Consider the following 14073-nt stretch of genomic DNA (forward strand, 5'->3'; position numbering starts at 1 on the left):
CAATTTCTTTCTTTTCGGAACTTTGTTTTGAGGTTCCATGGCCACGACCGTCCGACCGCCGACGGTCTGAGCATGATTAACAAACAAAAAACACTCATTTGTTGCCCGTTAGGCTCTGCAGATTTTTGCTTGAACTTCACGAGTTCACGACTTATCTATTGGTGCACGCATTATAATTGCTGTTTAAATTTAAAGCTTCCATGTTTGCTAATTGCTATGCATGATTCAGAGGGTTAGATTATCCGAATCCATTCCAAAGTCCGTCTCAAAACTGTCGAATATGGATCATAACATGGTTCATTTGGGCGGTGTTTGCAACCAATGCCAAGAGACGTGCTGATGTCGATTTATATATATCGTGTTTTTTAGCATATTGCCGCATAGGCCGTTTTTAATGCCACGTCGGGTTTGTCTCAACCCGAACCCGACCCGACCCTATAACGTTTAATCCAATCTTGACCCGACCTTACCTTTAGCATTTCAATTGTATTTTTTTAGCATGTTTTGAAGATCTAAAATCCATTAATTTAATTTAAGAAATTGTTTTATAGAATGTAAGATGTTACTTTTCCCAAAAATAAATCAAAATCATCATGTAAATAAAATATGAATAATTATTTAAAAAGTTAAAAATACAAACAATTGTATACTCTTATTTGTTTGTATTAGGGTCATTTATTAAAATACACTTTTAGGGATGACAATTTCCCCTTTCCCGATGGGAATCTGACTTCCCCGACCCAATGGGGCTAGGGACGGGGATTGTTTTGGTGGGGCGAGGGCGGGGATAAGGATTAATAGGAATCCCCGATCAAGGTTGGGGTCGGGGAGGGGGATTGAGGTCCAATTGAATGGAAATTTATTAAATCTTTCAATTAACAATAATAGAAATTTACCATGTGGTTGATACTCAATATATCATTTTGATCATTTCTATCATCAAATTGAATATTGGGTTGACGGGGACAGTATTTTCAAAACTAGATCAAGCTAGATGGTTAGACCGAATAATTTGGAAATCGAACACCGTTTTACCTCAAAACCGCTTTTTCTCCAAAAACTATTTATTTGGTTAGCGAACTGCTGACCTAGGCGATCGAACCATCAACCTGTACAACAGTTTTTGTCCTTTTTTTGTTTTTCTTTCTTTTTTGTCAAAGCAGGTCATCCGTTTGGATCGAATAGTCGAACCGTTCAACCCCAAAATGGTTCCCTATCCGGTCCAATTTTAAAAACCTTGGACGGGGAGTGGGTGCCTTGTCTTGAGCTTGGCTTGGTGTGCGGCCTGGCCTGGCCCAAGGCATAGCCCAACCCATGGCACGGCACAGGCCCGTGTGGGCTCGGGCTGCGGACCGTGCCAAACCAACCCCCAAATTATCCTAGAGGAGGGAGGCATGGCCCAAAACGCTACGTGGGCCAGCATGTCACGACTTGCACTTTGTGCGGGCCACATGCGGGTCGTGTCGTGCCAACCCACAACAACCCAATTTACACCTCAACTTGAACCCGCCCAATACTGGGGATGGGGCAGGGAAATTCAATGATTGTCCATCCTTGATGAGGAGTGGGGTGCCTTGCCCCTAAACTTGCTCGACATTGAGTAGTGGTTACCTTGCCCTAAGCCCGCTTGACACTAGGGACAGGGCAGGGATGGGGTAAAGTGTCTTGACTATGGGGCAGGGAAAGGGATAGGGTACCCTGCCCTGAATCCACCCCAGTTGTCATTCCTATATAATTGTTAATTATTAGTGGAATTAATAAAAATGTTAGTTTTTATAATTATTTTTATTTATTTAAAGTTAATCAAAATTTTCATTTAAAAACAATAAAAAGAATAAAAATTATTAAAATTACTACAAATTATTAATAAAACTAAATTTAACACAGATCCCTGCTAGTGTATATATATCATGTTCTTTTGGTATATTACCGCATAGGCCCTTTTTAATGCCATGTCGGGTTTGTCTCAACCCGAATTCGACCCGACCCTATAACGTTTCATCCAATATTGACCTTACCTGTAGCATTTCAATTGTATTTTTTTAACATGTTTTGAAGACCTAAAATCCATTAATTTAATTTAAGAATTTGTTTTATAGAATCTAAGATGTCACTTTCCCCATTTAAATAAAGAAAAAAAATCAAAACCACCATGTAAATAAATCTTAAACTTTAAACCTATGGAGTTAGAAGTCAAAAAGTTACGATAATACTTTGTATATATGAATGGTATCATGACCAAACAGGGCAGGCCAGCCAAAACTCAAACCACACCCGAACCCAACTTGGGTTGAATAATCAAAATCCTAACCCAACCATAAAGCCAAATATATTGACCCTAACCCTATAGGGTCAGGTCAAGCTGGGTTTACCAATTAACCCGACCCATTGACATCCCTACTAGCAACAACAGAAAAAGTGGGAAAATACAAAAAAGGATATTTTCTCATACTACACCTTTTCCAATTTCCAATGCATGTTATGAAAAAACGGGAAAAATGACTAAGTAGACAGTATACAATTTCCTAAAAAACGGATTTCTTGTGTGGTGTTGTTTTATGAGGAAACAACATTGACGCCAAACACCTATTTGGTTTGAAGTAATAATGGTCTATAATTGAAATTGTGATGGTTCAACTGTTTGATTGAGCAAAATTGCAATTTGAATCCTATTTGTGGCAGAATGACATTTTCCCATTTGAGGGAATGGCCATTCCCTCCACCCTTATCGGAATGAAAATCTCATTACAACTAATTATGATTCCTGTCCAAACCAAGTAGATGAGAACAATAAACCATTCCGATTCCAACTGAAAACCAAACAGGTGAGGGGATGGCATCAGAACGGGTTCAAGTGCGTTTTATAAATTTCAGACCCTTCCTGTCTCCACAAGGCACAAACCTCCTAATATGTATTCTATCTAAAATTTATAACGGTTGGATTTTCACAATCCAAACTCACCTTGCACATGAAAATGCAAAACCCTACCCCGATTCTACCCCTTACATTTGAGGGCAGGGCAGGGCGGGTCCACAACTCACATTTAATGAAATTAATAAGAATAATTTAAATTATTAGAGTTTATAAGATTTCCATATTATATATATAAACATTAAACAACCTAAATAACAAGAAAAAACAACAAAATATTCAATTATTTTGAACAGATTTTAGTAAAGTCAATGTACGGTAGCGCAGGGTCAGGTCTAAATAAATTGGTTCAAAGTTATTTGGATGTATGTATACAAATTTGTGTTCTTCCCTAACTAACCACGAAATTTTAAGCAGGTTGGGCGGCTTAGGTAGAATGACTCGATGGGCTCCTTACGGATCAAAGGAATTGGGCTGACCTTGTCCTGGCCTGAGCTGCAGCCCACTGGCATCATTGTGATTCATTTCACAGGTTCACCATCTACAGTAGAACCGAGACTCGACATGAACCAAAACCATGAGCATCCAAACCATGGTTCCTGCTTGTTAATTTGTTATTTATCAGTTAGTTAGGCTCAGTTTGGAAGGAGTGAAAATACAAATATACAAATATGTACTATATAAATACATATAAAATAATACAAAATATAAAGTTTTGCACTCAACAAATTTATATTTATACTCCTTCCAAATTGAGCCTAAGTACAAATACAAATAGTATAAATACAAATACGTGAAATGCAAAACCTTACATTTTGTATATACTTGTATTTGTACTCCTTCAAAATTGAGCTTTAGGTTGTATTTGGTTGTAGTGCAAATTTATTTGCGCTAGTACAAATGCATGGGAGTGTAAATGTAAAAAATGCAAATTCTTATTTAATTTTGTTTTGGATTTTACTTTATTCTGCATCATGTCTTAATTTACTTCATTTGTACTGCAATCCACACACATACACACAAAAAAAAAAGCTGAAATTTGAAACAAAAACATGTCAGAATTTGCACTCAAATCATTTGCACTGCCATAGTTTTGCATCATTGCAAATTTATTTGCATTGCAACCAAACACAGCCTTAAGTTCATACTTCATAGTCAATTCAAAATTCCTTAGGCTGTGTTTGGTTGCAATACAAATAAATTCTGACCTATTTTATTTCAAATTTTAATTTATTTTGTTTGATTGCAATACAAATGAAGTAAATTAAGACATTAAGCAGAATAAAGTAAAATCCAAAATAAAATTAAACAAGAATTTGCATTTTTTACATTTGCACTCCCATGTTTTTATACTAGTGCAAATAAATTTGCTCTATAACCAAACATAGCCTTATGTTGGTTAATGAATGCAAAAAACCTAGGTGTGGTCTTTTAATTATAAGAAGGAGATTAAGTGTTTGATTCAGTTGATTCAGCCCAGGTAGTGAAATGAACTCTCCAATATGAACATGGATTCATATGACAATAGCCTTAAGAGAAGTATGCATTTATCAATGAAGTTGAGCACAAGCTGATTTGACAGTTGCTTTTGTTTTGATTTTTGAAAACCAAAACCATACATGAATACCCCTAAATCGATTTTGTGAAATTCCTACTAATTCAGAATTAGGGTTGTAAAGGGATTTTGAGCGGAACCAACTATATCTGCATCCAATTCAATTATTAAATTTTTTGGATCTTAATCTCATCCAAAGTTTGATATCTAAACTGGATTTGGATTTAATCCATATCATAGTTATTGTGTTTAAAATGACAAAAAAATAAAAAATAAAAATAATTATTTTTAATTTAAACATCTATAAAAATATATATAAATATAAAATATTAAATTTATCAATTATAAAATTTATATAATTCTTTTTCTATTTTTAATCAGATGAGATGGGATTAAATCTGCACATTTGTTCAGATGCAACTTCTAACATAAACCGATTCATGATCAAATTATAGATATCAAACTTTCGGAATCCATGGACAGCTTTTTCAGAATGGATAAATCCTGCCCATAGACATTGAGGCAGCGAATTGCTAATGCTCATTCGGAAAGGCGGCTACTTGTAATTTTTTTAAGTATGCAATCAGGCTAAGGAATGCTTCCCATCGACCATGACATTGATCCCACCTGTAGGGACAAATTTAAACAACTCACTCCGGCAGTTCCGGTTACTTGAAAAGGATTCCAATCAAATTACAAGCTACAAAGGCAGAGCCGGACCCAGGACTATCTCCATGGCGATAACACGTGCCTTTACTCTTCAAATTGACCCATTTGTTTAAACAAAAAGGGCCCACAAGCAAATACACAGCGCTCTCTCTCCTTTGGAGAGGGGCTACAGCATTTACACTTGGCAAAGATAAAAAAAGAAACAAATACAAATAAAATAGAAAACACAAGAAGAAGAAGAGGAGGCGGAGCATCGGATGCCTTTCAGCCTTTGCACTCCCAGTCTCCAACGGCTACTTTTCCCGGGAAAACAACCGACGACAACGGCTACTTCTTTCCCTGAGAAAAAAAGGTAAACAGAGAGAGTCCAGTTCCTTGGAATGGGGAATATTACGAGCTAGTAGAAATTAAGGCGTGAGGTGTAAGTGGCCTTCGGAGACCAGTTCCTTGGAATGACGTCCCTCGCAGAGAGAGTCCGACCTGTCGACAGTGTCATGAGCTTGACTGAGAAAGGTCCTCTCAATGGCCCCCCAATAATACACCAATTTGCTCCCCATATATGCTTCATCTCTAGCCACTCCGTCGAGCTCGCCTGCCAAACAATACCCCCAAAATAATGCGTGAGAAGCAGGATTACCCAAAGCATAATTCAAACTTCAAAGAGTGTGGGCCGTGGGCCACATACATGTGGAGTGTCGCTTTTTTTATGTCAGATTAGGATTTTTTACCTTTCATTTGCAAATTTCTTATCCGGATAAATCAAGTAAATGTTTACTACATTATATTTATCCCGGTAAATTTTTACAAGATAATTAATATAACGACCTTTTTATCTATAAAAAATTAATATTAAAAAAATAAATTTGTTCCATCATGCCAGTACTTAATGTAAAAAGAACAAAGTTAGTCAATAAAAAACACCCTACTAACAGAATTAACTGTTTTCTCTTTCAAATTAATGAAATAACTGTTTTAACTTTTAAGTGTAGCAGAAACAGCAGAGATGTGGATTTTACTTCTCTTATATGCATGGATCCAACGTCTCCATCTCCATCTTCGAACTCCACCAGAAGGGAGAGCCAGTAATCGGTGGAGCCTTCGTTCACATGGAAAGCGATGTTCTTCCCTGGGTATTTACACGGTGTCCTGCAACGATAATAAAGAATTAGCTTCAATTGGAAACCTAGAAAAACATCAAAATAAAGCAACGACCGGCGGTCAACCTGTGTGAAAAGAACCAATTAAGCTGGTACTTTCGGTCAAAAAGGTTAAAAGTGTCACAGAAGTCTACCAAGGCCTTAAGACTAAAATACCCTCACATACACGAAGCCCAATCCGAAGACTGAAGGACAGCCTAGTAAATTTAAATTAGTCAACGACGGTTACCTAGGTTGATTAGAAAGATAAATCACCAAATCAGAACTAAATGGGGATTCGAAGTAAAAAAGCAGAAGTTCACTGAAAAAGAAAAAGGTTAAAAAAGAGAGAAGAGAAGACGCGGGATTAATTACCGGCGGAAGACGACTGAGATCTCGCCTCGGTTCCTGAGCGCCGCGCCATTCCCGGAGATGGCCATTCGACCGAATGCAGCTCCGCTAAGGTCGAAGTGGGTTCTCCCGTTTGAGCAGTAGCCACCTGGACACTCGTCCGTTACGATAATAGTAACGGCTCTCCTAGAGCATATGCCCCTATCGAGGCACTTCACCTTGTAACAAGCTCCGCAGCCCTCTCCGTTCTTGAACAAAATTGGACTAACGGCGCCTACCCTCGCCTTTAACGGTCGCACATCCACCAGTGACCCGTATCCGCATGCCCCACCTGCATACATACATGCATATATATACATCAGTGAATCAGTAACAGACATGGAGACAAGATGTATCAACTCTCCACAGAATAAGCAAGCATCGACATGTATAGTCATCAATGTAATGTAAGCAGCTATGGATTACTAGTTGATGATGCAGTAGGAGTTACTACTATTGTTGGATTGGTGAAAAGAAAGAGTTGGAGCTAGCATAAGATAGAGTCTCCAGAAGTAAACTAGATTCAGCTCAGCTCCTGTAATGGGAATCGATTAGTTTTAAGCAGCAGTCTGGGACCTACCATCGCTGCCATCGCCTTCGGGGCTTCCATACCAGGTAGCGGTGGCGGGTTGCCAATGTAGGTCAGACAATTGATGGATTGGTTGCCCAGTGGCCGACAGGGAGGCAAAGGCAACGAAGAAGAAATGGAGGCCGAGAAACTGGCCTGAGCGGCGGTGGTGCATCATTTTGTGGGTCAGACGAGTCGCGCGGCGACACCGCTGTCTATAGTGAGTGAAGAGTCTTCTATGGAGGGAGAGAACGAACAACGAAGAAAGTCTGAAAGTGTGGTCTTTGGATTCCGTGTGTGTACTATTATATATGCGTAGAGTGAAGACTGTAGAGCTGCTGCTGCTGGCTGCTGGCTGCTGCCGACAGTTTGCCCTTCAAAAAGAAGACTAGAGAGCTTTCAGCTTCTCTTTGTATTGCGGTCGGAAAGGCCGAGTATAAAAAAAGAAGAAGTTGGAATCCGAGCCTTCGGATTTACCCTCGGCTGGCCCACTCAACTTATGATGAAAACGCCACAAGAACAAGGTCTTGGGCCCTTCGGACCCACCCGACGGTTAAGGCATTGATTGGGGGCAATGGGGTTGTACCGTTGAAGTGTTAATGATAGGGGTATTATGGTCAGTGCATGAAGTAGATTCTTCAATCGTTACTCTTGTATCTTGTTTCATATTGTTTAGGCATAGAATTTTGTTGCTTATTACACGTTGATTGGTGATGGTGACTTCAGTGAGTGACCAATCAAGCAAGCACGTGGTGATGCAGTGAAAACTAAAATTACCTTGTTGACGTGGCCGAGTCGGGAGACGGGGCTCTCCTAACTACCATTACAATGACCAACATACCCCTCAAACAAAGTTTTTTGCACAAAAGATTTCAACCGTCTGATCTGAATTCAATCTCACTTTACCATTTTCTCGACGAGCATTCTTTTCATTAAATTTTCTTTTCTTTTGTCTTTTTTCACCATTATAGTATTCTTTGCAACACAATCTCCTTTTTTATCTTTTTATTATCTAATATTATATATTGTATTTTAAAAATTTTCATCAATAAAACAATATAAAGTTTTCTCTCCCTCGCGTGTATACGCACAACGGCACAAGAGATCTCATTGTGGCCCCACCTTACATCACTTCATCCAATTCAAGGTGGGACCATTAAGAGCCGTGATTCACGGTTTTAGCATAGGACTACTTCAACGGGAGTAATTGATTTTTGAGCGATCGGATGCGAATATGTGATCAAATAAGTTATGATGGAGGGCAAGAATGAGAATAGAAAATAAGTTGTGGGGATGAGATGGTGACAGCCATATGATCTGATTCACTGGTTGTTTTCAACATTAAATATGCATCATATGGCACATGGGCCACGTATGCAGTTGAGAATGTAGAGTCTTATGGGCCCCCAAAGTCCAAAGGAGGAGAAGATTAGAGGAACAAAAGCACGTGATCAGTGGATCAAAGAAATGATATTTTAGAGGAAGATTCTACGGTGTATAGTCCCTGAATTCAACTTGATCAATTGATCCATGATCTTGCAAGGGTATAACGTGGGGACGCGTCACTTGACCACACATCTTATCATCCCTAGACGCCAATCGTTGAACGTTCACGGGCTGAGATCCTCGATGATTCCCTCTGCTCCCTTACCTTGGAGAGTCGCATTCTATTTTGTTGTGTTCAATAAGGGCTTACATGGCAAATTCACACCCTCCATTTGAAAAGTAGTCCCCTAATGTGAATTCTCAGAACCATAGCGGATAGAGAACTTGTTTTCAATTTTTCATCCTAGCTTTAGAAGGAGAGAAAGGATAAATGGTAAAGTTGCTAATTTAGGGTCGTTTGGTTTGTATTGAAATTGGAATTGGAATTAAAATGGCCTATTTTTATAATCAATGTATGACAGGAATGGAAATCAGAATTGAAATAAGTCGAAATAGGATTTGGTCATTCCCTCAAATGGGGGAATGTCATTCCAGCAGTAATGGGAATGAGACTCTGATTCTACCCAATCAAACTGTTGGTGTTAGAATGAATCATTCCAATTCCGATTCAATACCCCTATTCTCACAAACCAAACAAGCTTTTAGGTTATGATATCACAATTTGCCACATGGCAAAGAATTATGGATGAACGGAATCTTTTTTCCAATGATGGAAGATGACATAGAAAAAAAAACATGTGGACTCGTTTGAGCGGTCATCTGATTTCCCTGTCGTAATTTTTGGAAGTTTAGTTGTGGGCCAAGCTTCAACTGAATTATTTGCTTCCCAAAGATGCCCAGCCCAATTGTCTTTTTCTGTTTTAACTTCAATTTTTGTTGAGGGTTGAGTTTCCTTTCCATATGAGAATTGGTCCACCGTTTAGATGGTCCGGGTCAGTGAATTATTCATGCCATTTGTATCTGTACGGGTTGGTGTTGACAATGGATATGGACCTGCCAACAACCTACATAGCAACCGATCTGACCTGAACTAAGCCATTAATCTCCGGGTTGATTCGTTTTAACCCATGGACAGGAAAGTCAAACTGTAATTGGATTCCTCAGTATTTATTTTGGGTCCATTTTGGGACAGCCAGACAGATGATACTTTGAGCCTGGAAAACCGGGATAGAGTCAAAATCCCAACGACAAGGGAGCACCACTAGCAGTTTGGTCTGGTGGTTGTTTGGTTGGTTGTCATTTTCATTTGTATTACTAATTGAGCAAAACAGGTTTTTGGGTCGGGTCAATGATTACTATCCATATGCACCCACTACAAGCCCTAACCCGTTAGTTATTTTTTTATTTTTTAATTCTCTCTCTCTATTTATCTATCTACAACTAAAATTGATGAGGCCACTTTGTTTGTTCTTGTGTCTTGAGTTTTTTTTTTTTTCCAGATCCGAACCCCAATAATACTGTAACGGAGAATCTCCATTTGGATTCAATTAACTTTTTTTTCTTCCTCCTTTCTTCTTCTTCTTCCTCTTATTTCTCTGCATAACCTATTCTCTGTCTGCAATTCTATAGACCATGTGATAATGTGAATTGCCAGCAGAGAGCTTATCTGCACGTGTCACGTATTCACGCAAGAAAAGTAGTTTATAAAATATAAGCTTAAGCTTATTAATATGGTAACTAATTATCTTATTGTGTCATATTTTATTTTTTTTGGGGTCAATGTGGTTAATTTAATTAGATATGAGGGCGCATGCTAAGCACAATTCATACATGGTCCATGATTCTCTATGCGGATAAACTATTTTGTGCATGTGATTTTCATAAAATGTTTTATATCTTGTTAAGATTAGTGGATTAGCAACTAAGGGAAGCAAGGGATAATTCCAATTCCTTGCTTTTATAAATCCATGTGCTTAAAGTAAATCAAAATTTCTTGGGAAGTAATTAAGGAATTTGATTCGACCAGGAGCTCCTCACCATCACCATGTGAGGAGTCAGTCACTTTGTAAGTGTTAGATTATTGGAGAAGACTTAACACCTACACCTCTAGCCAAAGGCATCAACCCAACCCTTCACAATTATCTCTAGTTGAAGAGCATCCATCATTACCTACCATTTTTTATTTCTGGTCCAGACAACATAGAAAATGGGCTCAAAAGAAAAGAAAGAGAACATAAAAGTGGGCTTTGCTTCCTCTGTCTCTTTGGGATTTGCATGGGCTTCCCACAATGCGCACCCCACATGACATCCAACCATGCATTGGGAATATCTTCCCATTACAAGTAGGGGAGGTATTCCCAATGCACGGTTGGATGTGCATGTGGAGCGCTGTGAGGAGCGTCTTGTCGTAGCCCATCCGATTGCATCTCTCTGTAGCTACTCAACTCAATTATTTTTGCATTGACTTCAGCGGTTAGGATTCAATTTAGTTATCCAGTATAGCTGATCATGAAGATGCTTGGTAGAGCTTGTGCATTGATATTAATGTGAAGTTCGCTGAGCTCAATTTGCTTCATCTGCAGGTTTCGAAGGAAGGGGACCGCAAGCTATGACAGCCTCATTGAATCATTTTCAGTAATAATTTATACTGGTATTATTGTCTCAAATTGAAAGAGCTTCTTGCTTTCTTCTGCTTCTGATTTGTGATTTTCTATTTAATGCTTGAGAGGGGAAGATTGCTGAGAGTCAGTTGCATGCCAGAGAAGATACCATGTGAATCCATTTAAGTTCAACCAAGAGCACATTCTGTTGAATATTTTAATCAAAGTGCTTAGCTTTGAATTATAAACACTAAGGCCATGTTTGGTTAGAAGGAAAAATTAGGGAAATGAAGGAAAAGGTAGGGACTGGATACTTTTTTATAAATCTTGTATAAGTTTCCTTATCGTTCCCTTCATTTCCCTACCTTTTCCTTCAAACCAAACTTAGTCTAAAAGAATTTAATGCGACTCATTTGAAATTGGATACTTAGAAACATATAAATTTGTGGGCACGACCACCTATTGCAATGTGATTCACTATTGTATTTGTAGCTGCTTTAATGGAATGTTTTTTTTTTTAATATTTATGTTTAGAAGTTTATATATATTATTAATTATTAAGGCATGCAGAGAGAAAGAGAGAATTTTGATCTCACTTTTCAAAGGCTCTAGTGGGAAGAAAAGTCTTATGAAAAAACTAGTGAGTTCTTGGTTTGAACGGGACTATTTTAGCGTCCACAACTTTATAGCTAGTTAGATCTTGCAAAAGTTGTTTTTTTAGTCATCAGTATATACGATGCCCTATATGTATGACTTTGACCCAATTGTTCCTAGTTTGTTTGTAGTCCAATTTTATTTGCACCGGTGAAAAAAGTGTAGAAATGGAATGCAAATGATTTAGACCGTAAATTTTGGTGTACTCTTGATTTTATTTTGTTTGTTTGTCATGCAGATGGGGATAAGTTATGGAATGAAGTAAAATAAAACCCAAAGCATAATTAGAATTTTCTCTCTTCGCGTATACATTCCTTTGTTTATATTTCAAAGGTGGTTTAGCCAAGGGTACTAGCTGTATTTATTCTGTTTTTTAGCCCCAAATATTATTCAAAGTGGAGGGGCGATGAATCATGACCACCTTTAGATTTTATTAGCCATAATCAAATGGAAGATAGAGAAGTACAGGGGAGGACGTAGCCAGTGTTGCCCCATGACCGTAAACAATAGTATTCTCCCTTTCACACTCAAACACCCATATAGTTCAAAGCAACAACAATAAGATAAAATTATACATTAACAAACTTTTAGCTATTCTTTTCTTAAATATTCAAGCAAACAATTATGTTAGGTCATTACCTAATCTTGGTCCCTACTATCTAGGTTGGATGGGAAAGATTAGATATCGTCCTAACTTTTAGCATTTTTTGCATATAAAATGATGCCTTTTAAATTTAAACTTATGCTCTTACACTTACCAACTGAGTAAATCTTTTATCATCATACCAAGTATTTGTGTGATTCATATGTGAATAGTGTATGAAATGAAGAAAGTTTTACATTACAAAGCAATGAGAGGTGCAATAGGATTGTATATAAGAATATCTCATAATCCAATCGTTTAGGCTTTTTAGGTTATAACTGATGTTCATCTCTTGTGTACAAGTCCTATGCATGTATATTGACCTCCTTTGATTTTGACAATTCCTCTTAATGGCCCCTATGCATAATATACTTTTTTTCCTAAAAACATTCCTAAACAAAATCTATAATAATCGGTTAGAAAAGGATTTCCCATACCCCAGTCCCAGTGTGTGGGATTCGATCTCCAAGTCTATACTCAACTAAGCAAAGACCTTAACAACATCGGAAGATGTTTTTTTTGGGCGGAAGGAGGGGGGTGGGGGTGGGTTATGAAACGTTTCATTCATTCTAAATAAGAAACACACTACAGAGATAAATACACAGGAAACCAAAGCAAACAGAAACCAAAAAGGCAACAAAATATATCAACCCAATAAAAAACAAGAGCACAGTAACCTGAAAAAAACCAAGAGAATACATAGAAAACACCATCCTACAAAATTAAAAGATTAAGTTCACCAGACAACCATTAAAAACCAAATCATAGTTTTTAAAACTGACCCGGATAACGAACCGGTTAGGGGTTCGGTTCTTAGGTTGAACAGACCGACCATTTGAACTGAACGATTAACCCATTTTGACAAAAAAAAAAATTAAAAAATGATCAAAACTATTGAATGGTTCGAATGCCCAGGTCAGCAGTTTGTTGACCAAATCAACATTTTTTTGGCAAAAATCTAGTTTTGGTGAAAAACAGAACCAATCACCTTCTCAGTTTTAGTGAAAAATGAAACCGGTCACCCGATCGATTTCCAGTTTTTCCGGTCCGACCATCTGGTCCGATCCGGTTTTGAAAACCATGAGCCAAACCATCTTCCTACCAACCACTAGTCACTTAAGTCACTCAAAATCATTAGGCTGTGTTTGGTTGCAATGCAAATAAATTTGTACTAATGCAAAACTGTGGTAGTACAAATTATTCGAGTGTAAATTCTGACCTATTTTTGTATCAAATTTTACTTTATTTTTTTATTGCATTACAAATGTAGTAAATTAAGACATGAAGCAGAATAAAGTAAAACCCAAAACAAAATTAAATGAAAATTTGCATTTTTTCATTTGTACTAGTGCAAATAAAATTGCACTGCAACCAAACACAACCTTAGGCTCAGTTTAGAAAGAATACAAATACAAATATATAGAGTGCAAAACCTTGTATTTTATATTATTTTCTATATATTTGTACTGCTTCCAAAATGAGCCTTACAAATGCAAATACATACAAAATAATACGAAACATAAGGTTTTACACTCTACATATTTGCATTTTTACTCCTTCCAAAATGAGCCTTTAAGAAAACCCAACATGAGCAGCCCAA

At 37.6% G+C, this 14073-nt stretch overlaps 1 protein-coding gene across 1 annotated transcript; it reads right to left on the bottom strand.

Annotated features, from left to right (window-relative positions):
* Positions 1-5067: 5067 nt before the first annotated feature.
* Positions 5068-7602, bottom strand: LOC104587163 (expansin-B3-like). Its single transcript, XM_010244649.2, has 4 exons — positions 7203-7602; positions 6608-6914; positions 6113-6242; positions 5068-5688 (listed from the first exon to the last, which is right to left on the bottom strand). The coding sequence occupies exons 1-4, from the start codon at positions 7366-7368 to the stop codon at positions 5494-5496; spliced, it is 798 nt and encodes a 265-aa protein (XP_010242951.1). The 5' UTR covers positions 7369-7602; the 3' UTR covers positions 5068-5493.
* Positions 7603-14073: the final 6471 nt, after the last annotated feature.

The sequence above is a fragment of the Nelumbo nucifera genome, chromosome 1, assembly GCF_055504915.1.
Source record: "Nelumbo nucifera cultivar China Antique chromosome 1, China Antique-T2T, whole genome shotgun sequence".
In the NCBI taxonomy this organism is placed as follows: Eukaryota; Viridiplantae; Streptophyta; class Magnoliopsida; order Proteales; family Nelumbonaceae; genus Nelumbo; species Nelumbo nucifera.

Coding starts and splice junctions, on each gene's coding strand:
- LOC104587163 (XM_010244649.2), bottom strand. CDS start 7,368: ATGATGCACCACCGCCGCTCAGGCCAGTTTCTCGGCCTCCATTTCTTC. Junction 6,915..7,202: donor CGAAGGCGATGGCAGCGATG/GTAGGTCCCAGA, acceptor GTATGTATGCAG/GTGGGGCATGCGGATACGGG. Junction 6,243..6,607: donor ATCTCAGTCGTCTTCCGCCG/GTAATTAATCCC, acceptor TTATCGTTGCAG/GACACCGTGTAAATACCCAG.